The 24,941-nt window shown below is 37.8% G+C and overlaps 1 protein-coding gene across 2 annotated transcripts in view; it reads left to right on the top strand.

The window, feature by feature from the left end:
* The window catches only part of LOC122811999 (serine/threonine-protein kinase 10-like), a 504,844-nt gene that overhangs the window by 236,683 nt on the left and 243,220 nt on the right, over nt 1-24,941 (top strand). For both annotated transcript variants that reach the window (XM_044084213.1, XM_044084214.1), the window contains exon 3: nt 4,005-4,053. In XM_044084213.1, coding sequence (XP_043940148.1) covers nt 4,005-4,053 — 49 coding nt within the window. The remainder of the gene's footprint in view (nt 1-4,004; nt 4,054-24,941) is intronic.

The following is a 24,941-nucleotide window of genomic DNA, read 5'->3' as shown; positions in this document are numbered from 1 at the left end:
ACGAGAATAAATCTAGGAGTAAATCACAGTTTTGTGCTTAAATCTGAGCAATTGAGATGGTATGGAAGCAGGTGTTTTACTGAGCCTACTGGAAACCCAAACACAGAAACCAGAATGAGTAGTTAGTTATTAGTGAGAGACTTACGGACCACATTTTTTGTCTTGGGGGTTTTCTCCAAGTTGCAGAGTACATCCCAACGGAGACCAAGGGTGTGAGCTGCATTCTGTGTCACTAAGGCATACTAGGTGGATATGGAGATGTGGCTTTATCCTTTAGAGACATCAAATAGGAGAAACATTTTGGGACCAAGCTGTCAGTGCACAACATGGACTCCATTTTCTCTTTACACATAATGTCCCATTTTTTAACTATGATTTATATGTAGTGTAGTGTAGTGTAGTCTCACTATATGATCCGACATCTATTTAAAGTGAGGTGTAGTGGTTAAAAGGAGGCATCGGTTTCCTCTGTTTATCTCCAGTGAGGGGTATTGTCATGGCTCATTAGAGAACTTTGTGGGTTCAGAGTAAAGGGGTAGGGGAGAGAAAGATGCCTTGTGGCTCTAACCTCATGATACAAAGGATTACTTTTAGACTGAACTGTACTAAAAGCAAAAGGAAGGACACACATTGTGAAACATAACAATTAAACAATAGTTAGCATAAAGTAATGCATGTATGTATAACATATCTATGAACAGAATGTGAACATGAAAATAACAGTGAAGCTATTAGCAGAGGAAAGCACGCCAGAGGGAGAGGAAAAGAAGAGCAATGCGAACTAGCTGAAAACCTAGTCAAATAAGCCGGTAGAGATAGAAATGCTTTAGGTGTCCACAACGGTGGAGGTGGGTCATAATATTCAGTGGAGTGGAGTGAAGTGACTTGGATTCTGACCATATTGAGGCTATAGATTGTTCTCACTTGGAGTACTGTGTGAAGTGTGAGTGTCAGCAATTTAGAGGATATCACAAAAGTCTTTGAAGGTTAATGGTAAAGGCGTGAAAGAAAACATGGCTGATCCCAAAACCTACTCAGCAAGGATAGTTTAATTTTCAGAAGGAGAAGAAGAGGAGTAGAACAGACTACTAATGCAATATATGAACCTCATTTATAATTAGACAAGGTCCCAAACAAGTGAAAGCAGATGAGGCCGGCTAGTAAAGGCAGAAGCAAAAGGGGCAGGGAAGGACTGAAGATATAGGAAGTCCCTTTGGGTCTTTAATGTAAACAGACATGCACGGTCATCAGTAAAATGTAAATGTTTAAGCTTGGGAGTTCTTGGACCCATTAAACTCATATGTTCATTTATGTCCTTTAGACACAGACCTATTACAAAATACTTGAACTTTTTTACGGATATCTTGTTTAATTTTGTCTTCTGAAGTAGAGTATACTTTATGTGTAAACTTTTTTACATATTAGTCTACACCTGCCTTTTATTGTCACCAATACCTGAATAGTTTTGCTAGCATCTCCAAGCCTTATACATAGTTTATGCGACGTGCTCACTACCCCATCTCTATACTTGTAACATAGACCTTATGACAGCCGTATAAAATTCTCTGAACCTGCTTAATACCTCACCTCTTAACTACAATATTAACATTTTCTGCCCCCTCAAGTTCCTTCCCTCACTTCCGTTTCTTCGAATTTCTATGCACTAATCATAAACACTATTGTCTGTAACAAGCCCACTAATGCACCTCTTCAAGTTTTGAATGTTCAGCATCTACTAAATGCATAAGTATCTTTTACACTAATAATTGTCTTTATTTCATATGACTGTAATCTAATTAGCAAATGTATTTGCAATTGTTAATACATATTACTTAATGTTTGTTCACACAATTACTGAATGTCACACCATTACTGAATGTTTGCTTAAAAATACTTGTAATCTGTTGGATTCTCCCCAGGCTTCTGCTGAAAAGTTTTTTTTTTTACCAAACCTAGACAGACAAACCTGGAAAACAAAAGCAAAGTAAAAATGAATCAAATAAACATTATGTATGTAGAGATGTACAAAAAAACGGTCTCTTAAGACAACTGCTTATTACCACCGATTATAAAGTATTTGCAGTTCCCATAACAACTTTAGGTATAAATATCAGCAAACAGATGCAATTAACCATTGTGTACATTGAGTGAAACCTTCTAATTAGTAATCTTAAATGATGTAATCGCTGGCCCTGTGAGGTTATAATACTGAACTTCAATGCTGTAACTAGGACAGGTTATTGTTTACTGTATCTCTCTGTTTATTGTGATCAGCATGGAAACTGCACCATACCGTTAGCAAAGAGTTTGCTCTAGAAAAATATACGAGAACTGACTCCTTTATTGGTGTAAGCTGGAGCCAGGTTAAAGCTGATACTATGACATATGGCATCTACAGGTTTTTATAAAAAGAAGCTAGACTGTAACAGCAAGCTAGAGTTAATGGTACGATCTCTACAGGAAATGTATAACAGCTCAAAGCAACTGAAAGCAGTGTGTCATGTGTGTTCCCATCTGGTGATGCTGCCACTGTTTCAAGCTGTATGTTCATCTGGTGTAAAGTTGCATGTGGTCTTCTACTTACCAGTTTATTAAAGTCCCAGAATGTTCTACAGCACTTCCAAACCTCTTCTGTTTATAAAAACAGAGGCAAAAAGAGAATTCAAATTATTACGGGTGTTGGCTTAAGCTGTTTTTACCAAACAAGCAAAATCACTCATAAAAAGCTGATTTTAGGTCAGCAATGGAGCACCGTATTACTGCAAAACATGAGGGGGTAGCATGCTTTGCAATCACATTTCCCCCTCTATGGTTATGTGATTTTGTGTAATGAATTCCAAGTGGTAAGCATTTGCAAGTAAGTCCACTGATTTAGAAATACCTATCAGAAGACCTTCTTAAGGCAAAAGCATATAACAGTGCAGGAGATACTTCATAATGGCAAAGCTTTCTAAATGTCATGTTTAGCAGTAACACAACACTTCCACAAACCCAAAACTGGCTTTTTATGAACAGTTTTGATGGTTTTAAAACACAGCTTATCCAGACATCTAGGATCAGGTCATTTTTCTTAAAGAATAAGTCAAAGATTAGGGCAGAGTACTACTGTGTGGGCTAAATAGTCCTACTAAGCGAATCACCTCAGGGCAGAACATACATACTTAATTTATCAGCAGGGCATAAATTACCCTGATCTCCCCAAAGCACAGGTTCTTGCTTGCTGTGCTGCAGGGTGCACAGCTGTTCAGTGAAGCAGGCTTGAAGAAGGAATGGAAACCACTCAGAGCATGATCCTTTTCATAAGCAGCTTAATCCTCTAGGAATCCCACAGTAAAACACAAATCACATTCTAGTCATCAGTGACCTCGGTTGTAATACTGCACCACAACACATATTGACTGGTAATAAACACTTACAACGTGCAGTATAATTTTCTCTAGAGATTGTGTCCAATACAACTAAGACACCTACCCTTCTATATCAAGTTCTGAACATATTTTGCACCTCAGTCCTATATGCTGACTGCTCCTTGTTCTAAGTGTCTCTGTTGTTTCACTCCTTTCATGGTTCCTGTGATCATGTCTCTCAACTTCTTTGCTCAAAAATTCTGGACAAAGTCAAAAGTTATAGTGGTAAAAATGACCAATATCAGCAATTTTTTTTAAAATATCACTGTAATTCACAAAACAGAACACCAGGTTTTTCATCAAAATGTATTTTGGGAACAATACGAAGTATGAAATTCCAACGGCTGGCATTATTGACTCTCTGTAGTCATGAGTGATTTATCAGAAAATCTAAACTTTTTATGAGGGATGTAACAAAAATCTGAGCCAAAGCAGGGACATTCTATGAAATCTAGGACAGTTGAGAGGATAACTCTGTTTGTTTAATTTGTTTCACCTTCTACAACCTACTAAACAAAATCACAGTGCTTGCAATATCATTCATGTTAAGTGTTGCCGGGACAGTGGATAACTAATTTCCTTTTTCTCATTCCTTAGATTCTGATCGAGTTCTGTCCTGGTGGTGCTATAGATGACATCATACTTGGTAAGTAAAATGCTAAATATGGCTTACACCTACAGTTTCTATGGCTATCACTTCTTTCTACCAAAATCACAAATTCACAAGGTTGCCTCAGTGTGGATACTATCTTTACTCTCAGTTGCTTGCATCTTGTGAAAAGATGACATATTCAGGTCTCCAACCATGTGCTCTTGTTTGTCTGTGTTTCATACAATTATATGCAGAACTTTAGTGGGGGATAGACCAAACAGAAAATGGCACTAGAGATTGTTGTTTGTCTTTTCGGCTTTTCCCGGTTAGGGGTTGCCACAGCAAAACTCTGGTCCGCTAATGATTGGCAGTAGATTTTTTTTTTATGGTGCCGAGTTGCCAGCCCGATGCCCAACCTTCAGCGAAGGCGCGCCCATTCACGCATGTCTTTCAGAGGCCACTCGACTGCGGGAAGGACATGCAGACTCCACACAGAAGGCACTCCAGCCGTGAATCGAACAGGAGAACCTCTTGCTGTGAGGCAGCCATGCTACCTCTGTAAAATGCGTCTATTGATTTATTTATTTTTGCTCTGTTGGTTCATCTGAACCTCCTTTACTTGTACCATCTCTAACACATAAAATTTACTTACAGAGACCATTTGTAATGCAGACACCTCATAATGTTAGACATGCTTTATAACTTGCCCACAGGGAGTAGATGAAAGTGATGTATCCAGTGTTGAAAATGTACCATTAGTATGGTTCTCACCTGTACGGTTTGTTGCAATTGTTAGAGGACCCTGATATTATGTAGAGTGAAAGTCTTAGTATGCTGAATGGAAGGGGTTATAGTCCTTAATGCATAAATCAGTCCCATATGCTGTTTCATTATCACAGCTGCAGGACAGATAACAAAACAGCTTGGAGTGGGGACAGCTAAGCATTCCACCAACAGACAGGATTTATAAAGTCCTAGATGAAAGTCCAGCTATACTTAAGGCAGCATTAATGAGGCAGCAGCAGAAAATTAATGGAATGATCCTACCTACAGAGATATGTCAGAAGTTACTTGCATTGTAGAGATGGGGATGTTAGATCTCCCTAGTAGCAAGAGTTCAGTTGGAATATCTATAATGACTTTTTATTAAAGTGCATACACTGAGCTGGCCAAGAGGTTTCCTATCATTTATATAAACATACGGCAACCACAAAGTGCAGTTAAATCCACCAAAAGCAACGTTGCAATAGATAAACTGAAACTGAATCTTTCAAAATAACAAAACAATATATTTATTGAAGTGAAACACGACTAAGCGCTTTCGCCAGCAATCTGGCTTCCTCAGAGTCGTTCAACTTACATTAAAATGCTCTTTATATATTAACCACTCAAAGCTCATTGGAACAGTTCATAGAACACACCCCCATATATACAAAACCCTGTGACCATTACAATTAAATATATCAGCTACTAAAAGTCACATATCTACACAATAACAAGTTAAAAAACATTAAATAAAAAATATATATAATTATAATAATTTATACAACTCATATATGGTGATGTCATATAAATATGTTATGTCTAAGATTCATTCCTAATGTTCAATAATGCATTAATAACACAACCTCCTACATATTTGATAATAAACACAATAATAATATCAAATTGGCAACCAGATAGGATACTGACCATTCCTTAAAAAAAACAATACATAAACATGTAATGCTACAAACATAAAATATACAAATGTTGGTACCAATAATCGTTGTTTCCTTTAAAATATTATGGTACTCATGATACCAACTGGGACCTAAGTTTTAACATGGGTTTAATTGAAATATAGTCGTTCAAACCCGGGGGCCTACAGGCATCCAATCTTAATTGCCATTCCGTTTCTAAAGCCCCCACTTTATTGACTATATCTCCCCCTTCTCCACAGTCTAAAACCCGTCCTATAACAAAAAATGTAAATTTGTTAAAATTCAAACATTTAGTACTGTGTAAATAAAGTGCATTGTGTTTGTCCTTCTTCCTTATGGATCTAACATGTTCTGCGATTCTGTCCTGCAACCTTCTAATGGTCTTACCCACATAGTATGCCTCACAAGATGAACATGATGCCAAATAAATTATGTTCTTCGTGCAACAGTTACATTGTCCTGGACAAGAGATGGTGTATTTGTAGCCATGTACACATACATAACCACCCTCATTGATATATCTACACCATCTACAAAAACCACACTTTTTCATAATAGATTTATACTGACTCTTACTTTTTCTCTCCAAAATACTTTTTAAATTGTCCCCCCTACTGTGCACAAAAACTGGTTCTAGGCCCAATATTTTCTTGATTTCATCACTCAATGCAAAATTCCAAGTGTTTTTTATTATGCCAATCAATTCCGGTGATTTAGGGTTATATTTTACAATCATCTTTATATCAGACCCCTTTGTTGCAACATCAGGATTCTGTTCTCTCATGTGTCCTAAACCAGTGAGCAGAACAGGTGTGTATTGCCCTTTCCTTTCCCTCAACACATCCCTTCTCACACTAAGTAGGAGCTTAAGTGGGTAACCACGATCCAAAAACATACCTATCAATTTAAAAAGCTCCATTCTAAATTGTACATCATTACTAACCAATCTTGAGGTTCTCACCATCTGTCCTTTAACCACTCCTTTACGATGACAAAAGCTAATTTTATATGTGAGTTGATGGAATTGGTGCTTAGCAACAATTTCATTAATTTTGAAGGTGACTTATTTCAACAAAAGTCAGGAGTAGCGATGGGTGTGAGATGCGCGCCAGCATTTGCCAATGCGGTGTTGCTTACATGGGAGAGAAAGCACATTTTTTCTTCAGACAGATACATGACAAACATATTAATGTACAACCGATTTTTGAAGGACATTTTAATTTTTTGGAAAGGTGATGAGAATACTGTAATTGAGTTTATTGAATATCTAGGTACTACAACAGATTTTCTGAAGTTTACATTTCACTGGGATAAGGATAGTATTAATTATCTGGATGTGACTATCAGTAAAACAGAGATGGAATTCGAAAGTAATATTTTTAGAAAAGAAAATTATTCTAACTCACTACTACACTTTTCAAGTTGTCATCCATTTCACCATCGTAAAGGAGTGGTTAAAGGACAGATGGTGAGAACCTCAAGATTGGTTAGTAGTGATGTACAATTTAGAATGGAGCTTTTTAAATTGATAGGTATGTTTTTGGATCGTGGTTACCCACTTAAGCTCCTACTTAGTGTGAGAAGGGATGTGTTGAGGGAAAGGAAAGGGCGATACGCACCTGTTCTGCTCACTGGTTTAGGACACATGAGAGAACAGAATCCTGATGTTGCAACAAAGGGGTCTGATATAAAGATGATTGTAAAATATAACCCTAAATCACCGGAATTGATTGGCATAATAAAAAACACTTGGAATTTTGCATTGAGTGATGAAATCAAGAAAATATTGGGCCTAGAACCAGTTTTTGTGCACAGTAGGGGGGACAATTTAAAAAGTATTTTGGAGAGAAAAAGTAAGAGTCAGTATAAATCTATTATGAAAAAGTGTGGTTTTTGTAGATGGTGTAGATATATCAATGAGGGTGGTTATGTATGTGTACATGGCTACAAATACACCATCTCTTGTCCAGGACAATGTAACTGTTGCACGAAGAACATAATTTATTTGGCATCATGTTTATCTTGTGAGGCATACTATGTGGGTAAGACCATTAGAAGGTTGCAGGACAGAATCGCAGAACATGTTAGATCCATAAGGAAGAAGGACAAGCACAATGCACTTTATTTACACAGTACTAAATGTTTGAATTTTAACAAATTTACATTTTTTGTTATAGGACGGGTTTTAGACTGTGGAGAAGGGGGAGATATAGTCAATAAAGTGGGGGCTTTAGAAACGGAATGGCAATTAAGATTGGATGCCTGTAGGCCCCCGGGTTTGAACGACTATATTTCAATTAAACCCATGTTAAAACTTAGGTCCCAGTTGGTATCATGAGTACCATAATATTTTAAAGGAAACAACGATTATTGGTACCAACATTTGTATATTTTATGTTTGTAGCATTACATGTTTATGTATTGTTTTTTTTAAGGAATGGTCAGTATCCTATCTGGTTGCCAATTTGATATTATTATTGTGTTTATTATCAAATATGTAGGAGGTTGTGTTATTAATGCATTATTGAACATTAGGAATGAATCTTAGACATAACATATTTATATGACATCACCATATATGAGTTGTATAAATTATTATAATTATATATATTTTTTATTTAATGTTTTTTAACTTGTTATTGTGTAGATATGTGACTTTTAGTAGCTGATATATTTAATTGTAATGGTCACAGGGTTTTGTATATATGGGGGTGTGTTCTATGAACTGTTCCAATGAGCTTTGAATGGTTAATATATAAAGAGCATTTTAATGTAAGTTGAACGACTCTGAGGAAGCCAGATTGCTGGCGAAAACGCTTAGTCGTGTTTCACTTCAATAAATATATTGTTTTGTTATTTTGAAAGATTCAGTTTCAGTTTATCTATTGCAACGTTGCTTTTGGTGGATTTAACTGCACTTTGTGGTTGCCGTATGTTTATATGCCGATTCAGCCCCAGTGGGTGTTACGTTCTTGGTTTCGTTTCCTATCATTTGACTGCAGAAATTGTGGAATATTGTATAATACTACATGAGCATTGAATCCATGTCCCAGTATGCTTGTACTGGCAACATTAGGAGTCACTGGCTGATTTCTTCTCCTCACTATCACCACATCACTTGCAGAAGGGTTTTTTTCATCTCAGTTAAAGAAGGCCTAGCTAACTACCATCCTCAAAAAGCCTGGTTTAGATCCTGACTATCTGAATCAGTACAGTCCAATTTCAGACCATTCATTTGTTGGTAAGATACTTGAGAAAGCAGTGTACATTCAGCTGGAATCTAAAATGAGAGATTACAGCATCAGTGATCCTTTCTAGTCTGGGTTTATAACTATACATAATACTGAGTTGACTGTTACCTGAACCTTTAATGGGCTCCTAGACTTGAGGGATCAGCATCATATTTCCATCGTGGTCTTTCTCAATCTCTCATCTGTTTTTGGTAAGTGGATCTCACTATTCTTTTGGACAGCTTAGAAAATTACTGTGGTATCTCTACAAAATAAATAGCACTCAGGCACAAACCACCCTCTACCGATGCTGATTTGCACTTTTGTCCTAAGTACTGATTCATATTCCCTAAATGACAAAATCTTATTACTCAGAAATTTGCACAGCTATGAATTGTTCCACTACACAGTTGGAAAAAACTATGCAGAAAGACATGTTATACCTGCACTGTAGTACAGGTATGACTTAAACAGAACATGCTGGAGAGACAGATATGTGTTTCAGAGACTACCCCTCCTATGGAACAGGCTTCCCATCCATGTGAAGCTGAGTTTGTCTATTACCCAGTTTATGTTAGTTCTTAACTTAGTTTTTTCTTTTACAGCTGACTTGTGCCTTCTGAATCACGGGTGCCCCCCCCCCCCATCTACAGCACTGTGGTCATTCCTTCTCAAGGAAAGTGAACCAGTGACATTGTTCAGAACCACTGGTTCAATCTACCTTCTATCTCCTGTCTATATTGAATGTACGTTAAAACCTTTTCATCTGGTTAGAAATTATTTGTCTTTGCCCAGTTCTATTCAAGGCAGCTGGCGGCTTTTCTGCGTCATGCACAGCAGCAGCTCTAAAGCAGTCCTCTATCCCTTACTCTTCCCTCTCCTTGCACCAGCTTTCTTTCTTGTGAATAGTTAAATTTTGTCAAAATAATTAACTACCCCACTAGATGGCAGCATTCACAAACTCCTAATCCCAGTTAGTTATAACTCAATACTGTCCTGCTCCCTAGTACCCCATGAATATACTTCTCCCTGTTTTAAAGTATCCTACCTTAGAAGCCACCACCTTTTAATTTGAAGACCCAACTCCCCATTTGATGATATAACTCACCAGAGGTTACCAGCTGCTCTGTGCTACTTAATTGAGGTGTTTCACTGATAGTTTTTGCTGGACTGTCTCCTGACTCATTCCTCCTTCTCAGCTCTGCCCGCTCCATTCGCCCTGTGGGCTCACTCTGCTCTCCTACCCTGCCCCTATTCCCACCCCCCCACAAGTTCTACATTTATGCACATCAAGACACTCCCATATTACTCTCAGTCTATCACAACAAGCTCCTCTCACCTCATCATATTTGACTGCAGCCTTCCCTTCTAAGTACTGTCTCCACCGCCATTTCTTACTCACACCCCCCTACCTTTTAGCTTATTCACTATTTACTCCCCATACTCCCCATAATACCTCACCTATCACCTAATCCTCATATACTACATCCAACAATCCACTCCAATTATAACTGCTTTAAATAACCATGCACACCTTTCCCACCCAACCACTACTCTTCATACTTATTTCCATCTCCCTCTGCCTGCTACTCCACCTCACATCTCTCCCACATTTCTTATTCCCCACTCTACCACACAACCTCTTCTCTTCTCAAAAGCAAAGCCTCCTACTCTGCCTATATCTCCCCTCATCTCTACCACTATAATGATTCTCTCCTCTTTAATAGAATGCTCCTCTTCATCTCAAATAGAGCCTCTATTCCTAACAACCAACACCTAATATACTCTCTCCCTCCTAACTCCAACCCTAGTGAATCTAAAACATATCTAGCCCTCCTTCTCAAACTTATTTCTATTCTCCTTTCTGGAGATGTACACCCCAACCATGGACCGCCTGCAGGCCAAAATACTAAGCTAAGCTGTACACCTTCACTCTCTCTCCACAAACCTCTCCTTTTTGCAACTTTAAATGCTCAAAGCCTTTGCAACAAATTACCCACTTCCATGCTTGGCTTTTCCATAACCACCCAGACATACTATCTATTTCTGAAACATGGCTCAAACCCCACCTGAAAGACCCTGAAATCACCCCCCAACTATAGTGTCATAAGGAATGACAGAACACAAAAGAAAGGTGGAGTAGCCCTAATCTTTTCCTCCTCTCTAGTAGTAACACCCTACACCAACCCTTTACCTCAGTTCACTACTGCTGAAATAACCTTACCCCTCCTAAAAATTAACAACCACAAAAACATATGCATAGCTGCCCTTTATATACCACCTCAAAACAATATCCTCATTCTCAAGGATATCCTTTCCTGGTTCTCATTTAATATTACTAATGAAACAATTATCCTAGGCAACGTAAACATCAACTGGTCCTCCATTCGCTCATCTACAGTTTCACAAAACCTAAACCTCTTCAAATTCATCCAGTTAATTACCTCTCCAACCAGACCTAACAAAGAGAACTCCTCTGGTACCATTCTGGACTGGATATAAGTCTCCCACCCCAATAATATCTCAAATAGTGGCACCTTACCTGATTCCCTTAGTGATCATCTTCCTGCCTTTGCATATCAATCACCTTCCCCCATACAACTACAACATAACTATATCTTTACCCGTACCCTCACTAACTTCAGCCCTGAAACATTTTCCTACTACTTAAAACAAAGAAACGAGAACCCTCTGAAATCTCTTCCTCTTGATGACACTGTTATTTACTATAATACTTCCTTCATTAACCTACTAAACAGCCTTGCTCCTCCTAGAACTAAGAGAGTTAAATTTAAAATAGCCCCCTGGCTTTCCAAGGAAACCATATCCCTCATGCACATCTGAGATAAATCATGGAAACTATACCAAAAATACAAAGCACCTAACTTCCTAACTGAGTACAAACAGCTTCAGAATGGAGTTAAAAAACAAATCACTTCTGACCAAAAATCCCACTACTCCCCAAGCTTCAAAGCAATCACAAAACCAACCCTAAGAAATTTTGGAGCAGTATCTCCACTCTGTAAACTCCTGGCAGAAAAGAAACCCTTGTCCTGACCCAAGCTCTCCAGATCATATCATAACCCCCAAATTTAACTCCTTCTTCATAGAATCAATAGCTAAACTCACCACATCCTTCCCCACCAACTCAGTACCCCCTTCAGCCCAACTTCCCTCAACTCATCTACTTCTCCCTCCAGTTAAATCCACTCCCATCCCTTCACCCCTAAACCCATTCCTGTTAACACCATAAAAAAACTCCTCCAAAAGTTAAAACCATGCTCCAATGCACCAGACAACTTACCTACTGAATTCCTCAAATTAACTGCAGACAGTATAGCTCTTCCCATCTGTATCCTAATCAACCATTCCATTCAAGAGTCCTATGTATCCCTCCTCTGGAAAAAAAGTGTTTATTATTCCCTTACACAAAGGGGGCAACAACACTGACATTTCCAAATTCCGCCCCATAGCCATTCTCTCACCTATTTCTAGAATTCTTGAAAAATGCATTTATTTGCAACTCCTACCCTACCTTCTTGTTAACCACCTACTGACCCCAACACAACATGGTTTCAGACCTGGACACAGTACCACCACAGGCTTTTTATCCTTCCTTGACCACATCAACCACGTACATGACTATCCAAGGCCTTTGACACCATTTCCCATAGTCTTCTCCTGTCCAAACTCACTCATCTTAATCTTTCCTCCTCTTCCATCAGCTGGTTGTTTTCCCATTATCTGTCAAATAGACAACAGGCTGTCAAGTGGAAAACTGTACCTCCTCCTACCTTGACACTTTGACAGGCATTCCCCAAGGTTCTATCCTGGGTCCTCTTCTCTTTAACATATACATCAATGGCTTTCATCTTTGTATTCCAAATGCTAAACTTGTTCAATATGCAAATAACTCAACCATTATGTGCACTGCCAAATCTCTCCCCAAACTCCAACATGCAACTCAGGCTGCCCTCAACAGCACTGAGTCTTGGATGTTAAATAATCACCTAGCCCTCAGTGCCTCTAATACCAAACTCATGATCTTTACCCCATCCAAAAATATCTAAATGGACAAAAACTCCTTTTCCATTGTAAGCCAGAACTTAACCTCTATAGAAATAGTCCCCCATACCAAGCTCCTAGGTGTCCTCATCGACAAACAATTAAAATTTGACATCCACCTTCAAATTAACATCAAGAAAACTCACCAAAAACTCAGAATGCTATACTGTCACCATTGTTATCTTACCCCTTCTACAAAGCGTATCCTTTCTATCACCTACCTCCTTCCCTCTCTCATGTATGGAGTCCCTCTCCTTACCAACCTACATGCAACCTTTAAGACCAAACTAGCATCATGCTATAACAAAATAGCTCAATTCACCACCAGCTCCAAATCCTCTTCTCACCACTGCAGTGCCTTACACACCTTGAACTGGCTAGAGCTCCCCAACTATCTCACTTATATTCAGCTCTCCACTGCTCATAAACTCATCTTCAAGCCATCCCAATGCCCCTCCCTCTCCTCAATCCTAACCATGCATCTTCCTGACAGCTCACTCAGATCCAACAATTAAAATGTCCTAGAAGTGCACAGACCCCTACATGCCCCTGGACAACTTCTATTGTCATTTTCCCTAGCACAAAAATGGACCCCCCCCCCCATATTCGAGCTACCAAGGACCTCTCCACATTCAAGACCTTGCTCCAGTCCTACCTCTCTTCTACCTGGGAGTGTTCCTGCTCTCATCCCTCTTAACTTCTACCTACTTACTCCCTCTCCCTTTATCCTTCTTCCATAATTTCCCCTTAATATCAGCCTTCCCTATTTCACCACCTCCTCTACCTATTACACATGCTTACTCTCTCTTTTTTCACTAGCTATTGTAGGTATTTTTCTTCCCACTTACAATCAATTATCACCCCAAATTGGTGCAGAAGCTACTAATATCACTAATTACATAAACACTCTCTGCTGTTTTTATTCACACTAGTACATCTCTATTACTTTTATAATGTATAACACCTTGTATCAACTTCTCTTGATTTTTGCATTATTGGTTTTTGTATTACTTCTGTTTGATTTTGTACTTCAATTTTGTATTTTTAATATTGTATTACTTCTGATCATTTTTGACTTGTATGTCTATACATGGAGCTTTTCTCCCCGGGCCGCCATTGAAAAAGGGCTCATCTTGGCACAATGGACTTTCCTGGTTAAACTGCAAATAAATAAAATAAATAAATAAGTATAAATTAGACCAGTGGATGGGGAATAGGAAATTTGTCCCTGGTCTGGCACCCATGCCCCTTATGGAAAGCGGTAACTTATAACTGCTTGGCCCTCAATGTTCTATTTGGATACAGAACATCATTATTTTGTCGGGAAAACACCTTGTAACAATCTACAAATCTATGAATCTAAAAAGAAGAGCACACGTAGGTGCTGACCCTCCCCCATCTCAGTACACACACACGCGCACACACAAGCACGCATGCACACGTACACACCCACACACAGACACACACACACACACACACACACACACACACACACACACACACACATATATATATACACACACACACACACACACACACACACACACACACACACACACACACACACGCGCGCGTTGAAATGCACACGCATACACTGTCATTCTCACACAGTACTTCTTACCTCCACTGACTATCTGGGTGAAGTGATTCCAGTTTTTTTTTCTACCACAAGACAAAGGTGTGTGCTGCACATAATGCCTTTTGAACCCTGTCCTGCCCTGCACTTTTGGAGTTTGAGTATTTCTGAATCCTGCAAGTTCTGAAACTGGTCAGCATGCTAAGAAGGTCATTTAAACAGATTCCACTCAAGATGTTCTGCATTTGCATACAGCATGCCAAACCTTACTGCCTAAGCCAAACAGTGGTAATCCTGGGCAGTAAATAGGAAGTAGTTTGTGACTCAGAACGGCCTTGCAAAATATATAAAAGACAGCTTGCACTCATATTGCATATGACAAAATGAATATTAGCCCTCCCCTTAGTCAATTAATATTTTAGCATATTTATTTGATGTTGAGTTTTTTTAAATGCTGAAGTTTAGTCAGGAAATCCTCACACCTTGTAGGGCACACAGATGCTGTATAGTAGAGTCCTACAATGTTATATTAAATTCCACTGATATGAATTATGCATGGGTAATTTCTAGTCCTGAAATGATTTGTTGGCTTCTGGCTTTTAGATGCTCTCAAAAATATGTAGACACTGTTACCGATCCAATCAAATCAGCAACTATGAATGGAGGTAAACCTACTGTTTGATATACATTTTGATCTTAAAAGCATGTTTAAGTAATGGCACATACATTATATCCTCCAAGTACAGAAAAGTTTGTCGATCACCACACTATTGACCTGTTCAGTCAATTCTGCTTGCTTAACAGTTGCATCAAAACTTTCCATTCAGTTTGTGCTTGATACTCTTTCAGTGATCTAGGGTAACAATAGCTCTTCTCCATTCAGTTTGTGCTTGATACTCTTTCAATGATCTAGGGTAACAATAGCTCTTCTCCATTCAGTTTGTGCTTGATACTCTTTCAATGATCTAGGGTAACAATAGCTCTTCTCCATTCAGTTTGTGCTTGATACTCTTTCAGCGATCTGGGGTAACAATAGCTCTTCTCCATTCAGTTTGTGCTTGATACTCTTTCAATGATCTAGGGTAACAATAGCTCTTCTCCATTCAGTTTGTGCTTGATACTCTTTCAATGATCTAGGGTAACAATAGCTCTTCTCCATTCAGTTTGTGCTTGATACTCTTTCAATGATCTAGGGTAACAATAGCTCTTCTCCATTCAGTTTGTGCTTGATACTCTTTCAATGATCTAGGGTAACAATAGCTCTTCTCCATTCAGTTTGTGCTTGATACTCTTTCAGCGATCTGGGGTAACAATAGCTCTTCTCCATTCAGTTTGTGCTTGATACTCTTTCAATGATCTAGGGTAACAATAGCTCTTCTCCATTCAGTTTGTGCTTGATACTCTTTCAATGATCTAGGGTAACAATAGCTCTTCTCAATGCAAAAATAGCATTCCTTCTGGTGAAGTCTTCATGCAATATTTCCCTAGTAAACCTCCTAATGCAGAAAATAAGTCCGAATAATTGCATAAGATATTTGCAGTATTCTGATTACTATGATTCATAATTCTCATTAAAATACTCATAACTGCAATGTTTTATTCTTGCTACATTTAGAGCTTTTAATATTTTAGAAAGTTACGGAAACAGTATTGGGGAAACATTTGTGCTGCCTTTCCAGATGATTCTCATACTCTCACAGAACATTAGAAACATTCTCTTTACTATTAGAAATCATCATGCTCCTTCCCACACAAATCTAAAAACTATCTTGCACTTGTACAATGTGATTTCTTTTAGTCATAGCAAAATTCTCATAAGCATTATTGCATACATATATGTTTAATTATGTGTGACCAAATATAATAAAATAGCACAACTTACTAGAGGGGCTTAAGACTCACAGGCACAAGAAAAAATACTCTGCAGCATATCCATAATTATGTATACAATGTGCAGCTGCGTACATATTTTTAGTAATCACTCAGTGCATATCATCAGAAATTTATTACTACTTTATGTGCATCACAAACCACTGAAACACTGTACCAATTAATTTAACTTAGCCCAGTTTTAACGTATGGAAAAAATTATATTTCATACACTGAACAGACAAAAATATATGCTCATACCACACAATAAGCACTATACTTATATAACATTAATCCTATAGAAATGAAATGCATTAAATTAAAAAATATAAATTACATAATAAAATTAAAAAAGAAAAGCACATTTACAATGTCAGTTAAAACATATTAGCAACTCATTTTCATAAATAAGGAAACTATGTTAGTCTTGTTCAGTACAGAGTTTACACAATTATTATATCCTACTGGAATGAATGGGAAACAGTGATTCATACAAAAATAAATATGTAAACACATAAACAGAAAAAGGGATAAACTATAGATCTGATTTGTGTGATACATGACATGTTGTATGGTAGGATTTTAGGACTCATGGGGAGGCTCGCTCCCTATTTTTAATACACACACACACACACACACACACACACACACACACACACACACACACACACTAAAACTGCATTGATTACTGCTTGTCCTGTACCAGGAGCTGACTGACTCCCTGGTTGTCATGTGAAGAAATGCTTGGAACAGCACACCTCCCACTTGGAACAGTACAGCTCCCACTCACTTCATCTTCCATGCTGCTCCTTCATGAATTTAGTTTACCTTATCACCACTGCTGCAGTCATTGTTGAACCTGGATGATCAAATGGGAAAACCATTGAGGATTTTCTTATGAGGTGGACAAAAATTCCCTGCAACTCCCATGCAGCATCTGTGCCACCTTCACCCCTATATCTATTACAATTAACCTCAGGGTAGGTTATAATAGTTGCAGTGGGTTGCCTGATCTGTGTCAAAGGCTTGGTCATATGGATGTCACTGAATGTTTGCAGTGATGGGTCATACACATGCTACTCTCTCTCATCAAGTGACTGACACATCCCCTGCTGGAGTGGGTCAGTAAATGACAGAAGGAAATATTTTCATTTTGGTGAGCATGCTGCACTGTCATTGGCAGGAATGGCACTACTGTGCGTTTATGGATCACAACTCTGTGATTCATGATTTCAGTGCCGGAACCTGAACAATGTAAAAGAGTATACCGTACCTCTCAACTGTACTGAGTTCCTCAGCATTTCCCATTTTGGGGGGGGGGGGTGAAATAGGGTGCCTTGAATTCCCAAGTGGCCCCTTCAAATCCTGGTTTTGTTTTTTGCAGTGGCATAGTTGTTGAATTACTTCTCAGTGGTTTGTCAAGAAACACATCAGTGCTTTGTTTCCTTTAGGTGTATACAGTTGTGAGTGTGTGTGTGTGTGTGTGTGTGTGTGTGTGTGTGTGTGTGTGTGTGTGTGTGTGTGTGTGTGTGTGTGTGTGTGTGTGTGTGTGTGTGTGTGTGTGTGTGTGTGTGTGTGTGTGTGTGTGTGTGTGTGCGTGCGTGCGTGCGCACATGCATTGGGGGTGACAACAGTAGATTTTATTTAAAAACATTTTTATTAATTTAAACAATAACTTATTCAGCACATCAAATTTTTTTCCAGACCACACCAGGGCTTTGTTGTCAAAGGGATAGCAGGACTTCTTTTATTGGGGGGGGGGGCATTTTATTTAAGAAAAAGTTATAAGGGACTTATTTTGCATCAGGGTTCTTTGTGTTTTGGGATGGGGGTGGTAGAGGTCTCCTCGTCCACTCGTGTTTGCCTGTTCTGGATATGCTACCCATCATAATGAACAACCTTTAATTTTAGTCATTATATCAGGGCTTGGAACTGTGCTGTCCATAGAAAGAATGCACTTGAACATGGACTTGCATGTTAATAAGGATGATTTAGGATGTCAAAATATTCAGGTAAAAGGAAATTAACACACAGTATGCAGAAGACTGTCATATTCTTCTGTCCATCGTTTTGTCTCCATCCCTGTTGATTTAAATAACAATGAGAAGAGAAGAACGTTGTTTGTATTGGAATTGGAAGTTCATTTGTTCACGCTTTCCGACTTCTGCAGGGGTCATTAAGTGTTTGCATTTGTCTGTTAATCTTAAGTATTCCTTCATGGTGTTTCATTTCATAGAACTTTTCTATTGTGATTTTTTTGCACTGTGAAGAAAACGCTTTTTGCATTTAAAACTGTGTAGAATGTGTGAAGTAAGTTAAAACTGGAAATCAGCTGATTTGCTGTTAGTCATTAGTATTGGCTTCTTTGACACTGCTGTTTTGTTAGTGAACATCTCTACACACAAGCTTGCACAGTACTGCCTCTATACACAATGTTGATGGTCTGACAGGCAAAGAATAAGAGCTGCGAGAAGTTGTGAGTATTACACAAACTCATCCCCATCATCCATATATAGCCATGATCAAAGAAGGGCATTTGCAAAGCTGCAGTAGAAGATATAAAAAGGCCTATTTTAAAATTGTCCATCTTGGCAGATGAACAGTTAAGGTGAACTGTACATTTAAACAGCATACCCAGTTCGGGAAGTCTTGTTTTTATATGCAGTCTTTTGGGCTCTGAAACTAAGAGAAAGTTTCTAAGAAAGAGGACTTGTTTTTTCAATTTATTGAAAAGATGGAAAAGAGTTCAGCCTGCGGTATGCCCCAACTCTGCTTTGATGTGATTGTAGCTTTAGTTAGTGTTTTAATCAATCATATTGGCAAACTTCTGAATGTGGCAATTTTAACAGCACAGAGGTGCAACCTGGTCAACAAAAAGCAAATAGGTAAAATAAAATCACACACTTCATAGATGTCTTCAGGATTGATTTTGGCATTGAGTTATTTGATCCCAGCATTAAGAACAAAATTAAGTATATGACAACTAAAATAATAAATACACAGCACAGAAGATGGAAGGAGTTAACATAAATCTGAAGTGACACTTTCATGTGCTGTAATCTGTTAAAGCTCGTATGTGCCGAAACTCAGGTGATTCTTTTCAGATCAAATGTACCGCACAGAATGATCCTAATTATAAAGTTCTTAAATTCTTGGGGAAACCAGAAAGGTGAAACTTTTTTTGTTAGTAATTATGTATCCTGAACAGCTTGGGTCTATAAAAACACCATATGCTACCATTGATTTTTTGTAGCATCTGAATTGTCAGGATGTGTGGCAGTTTTTTGTTTTGTAACACAAGGTTTTCATCACTTCACATTATCACTGTCATGTCAGTCTCTCAGTTTTTACTGCTGCTAACAAGAGCAGCACTATGCAAGAAACTGCTGTGTAGCACGGTGTGACTGGTTAACAGATTTAAGGTTCCAGCTCTGCCGTTGCTTTATGGGACAATTTACAAACTTGTAAGCAAATCAAATGAACATTTGTGACCACTTGCAGTAGTACAATAATGCCCATTTTGTAGAAATAAACATTTTGGTACTTCCTTGTTTTGTTGCATTTCTATTTGACATTCATAGATCTGTATGGCATAGTGATCTTCTTAGGAGCTGCTTTCCTTAACTGGGTGACAACAGATTATGAGATACATTGAACAGCACGGTATGGAGAACACAATTACACTAAATTTATATGACTAGGGTGAATTGCGGTGGAGATATTAGCTGCTGTTTTTAACTTCTTAAGTCCACTTTCATATTTCCATTCATATTTTGATAACATGGTAAGTCATGAATTATTGAGAGGCAACACATGGAATCCAGTGTTGAAAGACTGGAATATGTGGCCAAGCAGTAGACATAATAGCACATGATAAAATAGAAAATAACTCACCAAATAGCCATTTTAGAGCAGGAGTGGATGTGTGCAATTGATGTTTTTTTTTCCTGTGTGTGTTCTTGATAGTCTGTGTCTAACATGTATGGTTATATGTAAAACTGCTAACAAAAGTGTGGAGAATACACACGCACATTAAAACAAACATTTTGAAGTGTTGACTGATACAGTTAACATTTTTTTTTTTGTTGTTGAACAACTTTTCTATCTGTACTTTCACTTAAATAATATCAAATGTTTCTAACGTGACTGGCTTACACATTTTCGTTTGATTTTTCCAGTAAGGCCCAGGAACACAAAAATGTCTGTAGGCTGTTAAAACTGTTAATTTCTATACTTGCAGAGTATAATCAGCCAGGTTGTATCTTTTAATGTATGATTTCCCTCTGTGCTATCTTGTTAAGTTAATGTGTGACATGTCTATGAGTAGTCTTTGCAATACACCATGCAACTTGTTCAAGAAATCCATTAATTAGTTAAAAATTACATGAAAAGCACAGTGACCTGTGGCAAACACTGCTCTAAAGTGAAGTTGCTATTTAAAAAAATACCTGTTGTGTTACTTAGTTTGTAATTTTAGATGTCTTCACTTTATTTGTGTGACTAATCACTTCTGGAAGGTTGAGTTGTCTACACGTGATGTTGCCTAAGATTTGGGTTTAACAGGAAACATCCTCACTGTGACAGCCCAGAATAGCAAGCCTCAGGAAGTTGAAACAAGAAGTTCACAATCGGCTTGTAGGCTGGCATGGACCCCATGTTGAAAAATGGGGACATTGGGCTGTGGATGGATGGATTCGTCTCAGATATGGAGATTTTCATGCAGCTTTTCTGTCCATAAACAAAAGTCAGATCTCACAATTTCTCGATGCCCAATTGCTCTTCATCAATTGTGCATTTGAAGTTTTTGCATCATTTTAGGGATTTGGACGGTTTGAACTCTGTGCAGCACTCTCAGATGATTTGGATTTATTTTAATGAGGACAGAATATAAGTAACACTCTTACAAAATAGTTGCATCGCGTGTATTTCTTTTATAAAGAGAACTGTTTTTTTACTCAAAAGAAGTTTAAGAAAATAGGATTTTATAAAAGTTATCATTTGAGCAACATCTTTTTAAGTCTTTTTCAAAGTTGAACTGGAGGTGGACCAAGGAAGGAAGGAAACAAGAAATGGACTGCATCACCACATGTCAAATAATCTTTCATCCAGGTGTCCCCTTGGTTGCCTTGGTTCTCAAAGATGGGCACGTAGGTTTTTTTTAACGTAAAACATGAGTTGCATTGTTAGGAGTGAATTACCTGGAATGTACTTATAATTTCACAGTCTGTAAATTAAAGAATATTTTTGTTATTCTGGGTACCATTGACATGCATTTATCAGATCTGCTGTTGGGAATGTATTATCGCAGTTTACTAGATCTCTGACTTTGTGAAAGTAATGCAGTAGTTAGAAGATGGGAGTCTGTTTGTAAACTTGGACAATACATAATAGAAACTAACCTGTTCAGTGGGTGGGTTTAGATAGGAAAGATGATTTCACAGTGCCAGTTGAATAGAATAAATGAACTGCTAAGCTGAAGTAACATAAAACTGAAGTCTGCTGGGGAAGGCTATCAAAAGTAGGTCAGAAGTCAATGGCATGCAAACACTGAATGTGGTTGATGTGTAGTGATAGCAGCATCTGAAAGCTGAAGATCAGAAAAAAATGATAGCAAAGACTTCAAAATGTGTAAAACAAGACAGAAGTGGAGTGGCTCAGCTACTTTGACATGACAGTAATTGCTGGAGTCAGGAGATGGATGCACCAAGTTCAGAAACTAAGTGAATCACATCAAGAACAGCAGGAGATGTTGTAAAGCAACGTAGACCAGTGCTTCTGTGTGGAATGTGTATATTCAGAGTTAACATTAAACTTGGGGAACATTTTCACAACTATTTTATCATTGGTATCCCATAATTCCACCGGAGTGGGTGGAGTTACATTATTATGCATGCAAATTTTATGTTAAACAGTGTCCTGATTTGGGGCCAGTTGTACCTACTTTCCATGGGCCTTTGTCCAGATTTTTGATATCTCCATGTTGAGAGGTATGATATAAACCAATATATTTCGACTAATTTAAAAAAAGATAAAACATTATTGTAGCTCCATTTGTGCACTACAGCTTTTGACCTTCTAATAATACAGCTCTCAGTACTCATTACTGCCATGCATCTGCTGCACTGACTAACAGGGATATGAGATTACATGAGGCTCTCTATCAGACTGTACAAAATGCTACTATGATAGACCTTCCTAGAGTAAGCTCCCTGTCTTGGCACTTTCAGCACTCACTATGACTATATTCCTTTTTACAAATGCACCTGTTAAAAATGTAATACATTACCTTTAGCCATATATAATAAAGTGCCTTCATCACTACCATAAGCATCCTCCTCAAGTGATACTGTTTCCCTGTAAATAAGACTATCATGCTATTGTCTGTCTCTTGTCTGATCACTGTCCAAATGCTATTTGTCAAACCATACTATTCTCTCTGTAGGTACATATATTACAACTTTGTATTTTACTTCTGTGTAAATGCCATTGTTCATACAATGTAAAAATGCTACCTAAATCTACCTAAATGATTTTCAATGTTTTTTTAAGCAAATCTTGGGCAATGTTATAATAAATTGGCTAAATTTGTAGCAAATACCCCTTTCAAAACACATGACTGTATAACACTAAAAATCCTAAACTGGTTAGAACTACCCCATCAATTAACATATATACAGCTTCTTACTGCCCATAAAATTATCCAGAATCTATCTGTTTGTCCAAGCACTAAATAACATTATACACAACTATGTTCCCACTTGGTCATTATGATCCAATGACTAAAAACTCCACTTTGTCCACAAACCTATCAAATCTACTGGGCAATGTCTGTACTCATAACATGTTGTTAAGGCCTGGAACTAATTACCTGTATCCATCAGGACAATGCCATCCCTCCAGCCCTTTAAAACCATTCAAAAGTCTTCCTAGCCAAAATTTGTCTGTTCTTGATCAAGACCAGCATATACTATATCTCTAAATATGAACAATTACCTATTCATACCTCCATACTCTCCTTTCTTCATCTTCATTCAATTCCTTACTTCAGTCAATTCCTGTCCCCAACTCTCTTTCTAAATATGCCATAACCTTGTCTTTTTATCTCCAGTATATTGCAATTCATGTTTGTATTATACTAACATCTTTAATTTCTCTAAAATGGCAAAAATTTCCCAAAATATTAAATCATTGTCATACAAGTTGTATCTATTCTTAACCAATGTTTTAACATTATGTCTAATTTGGTATGATTATTTGAACTGTAAATGTTTTTGTATTATTTTTGAAGACTGTAAAATTATTGTTCTTAAAATGTTTTTGTAATACTTTAGAACTTTCTCCCTGGGCTGCCCCTGAAAATGGACACCTACCGATTCAGATTTTCCCAGTAATCAAATGACAATAAATAAATTATTTTACCTTTCCTGTGTAAAATACTGTACTAAATGCAACATGTTTATTGAATGTTTTTTCGTTCTGTGTAAAACTTGCTACTAAATATTGTATCTATTGAATGTTTCCTTTACTATAATAATTTTTTGAAGCTTTTTTCCTCAAGACTCCATTAAAAAGGAGTACATACCTAGGTGGACTCTCCTGGTAAATAAAAACAAATAAATGCATTTTCAAGTGTGTGTGTGTGTGTGTGTGTGTGTGTGTGTGTGTGTGTGTGTGTGTGTGTGTGTGTGTGTGTGTGTGTGTGTGTGTGTGTGTGTGTGAGAGAGAGAGAGTGTATGTGTGTTTATACTTATATCTTTTCTTGATAAGTAGCTATCTACCTATACATACTTTATTTAGTATTTGTATGGTGGGTACTGAGAAAACCCATTAATGTAATTTATTTAATGGGTCGTTGGCTGTAGTTTTCAGACAGATGCTACATGATGCAGAGAGAGTAACACTGCAGTAAACTTACTATAACTCAAGCTGCAATAGACAAAGGATAGAAATTTCAAAATAATGGGTGTGCCTATTGGAGTGGTTCATTCCTTTCAAGTCTGAGAGCAGGAAGCCAAACCATCATCCCAAACCAGAACATTGTTCTTTCTGTTAAGTGTGTTGGTGCTGGTGCATTAGGTCATTGTAGAAAGTTCTTCACCTGCCCTAGCTGGCCATATCTACCCAACCACTGCCTAACAAACAATAAGTTACCACTGCCAAGGCAATAAATTATAATAAATATTTGAGAAAGGGTAAGTAGTACTGTGGGAGGTTATCTGACTTGCTTTTTTGCTGGGGTGCTTTGTGTTTGAGGTCTGTATGCCCCTCCCTGTCTGCGGGTTCCTATTACAAGACTGAAGAAGCATTCTTTCAAATGCATCTTGGTCAAACTTAAAAGACTGAAAAGGTAAAATATCGAAACAGCTTTTAAGCAAATTCTTTCCCTGGGAAAGAATTTGCTTGGCCGCTTCATTACTTTGCCGTTTTCGTCACTGTAGTGCGATCTCGGAGTTGGTATATTTAAGTAGGGGGTGTGTGGGGGGCACAGCCCCCCACATT

The sequence above is a fragment of the Protopterus annectens genome, chromosome 9.part0 (genome assembly GCF_019279795.1).
Source record: "Protopterus annectens isolate FY-2018-M chromosome 9.part0, PAN1.0, whole genome shotgun sequence".
Taxonomy (NCBI): domain Eukaryota; kingdom Metazoa; phylum Chordata; order Ceratodontiformes; family Protopteridae; genus Protopterus; species Protopterus annectens.
This window is presented reverse-complemented; position numbering and strand designations above follow the sequence as displayed.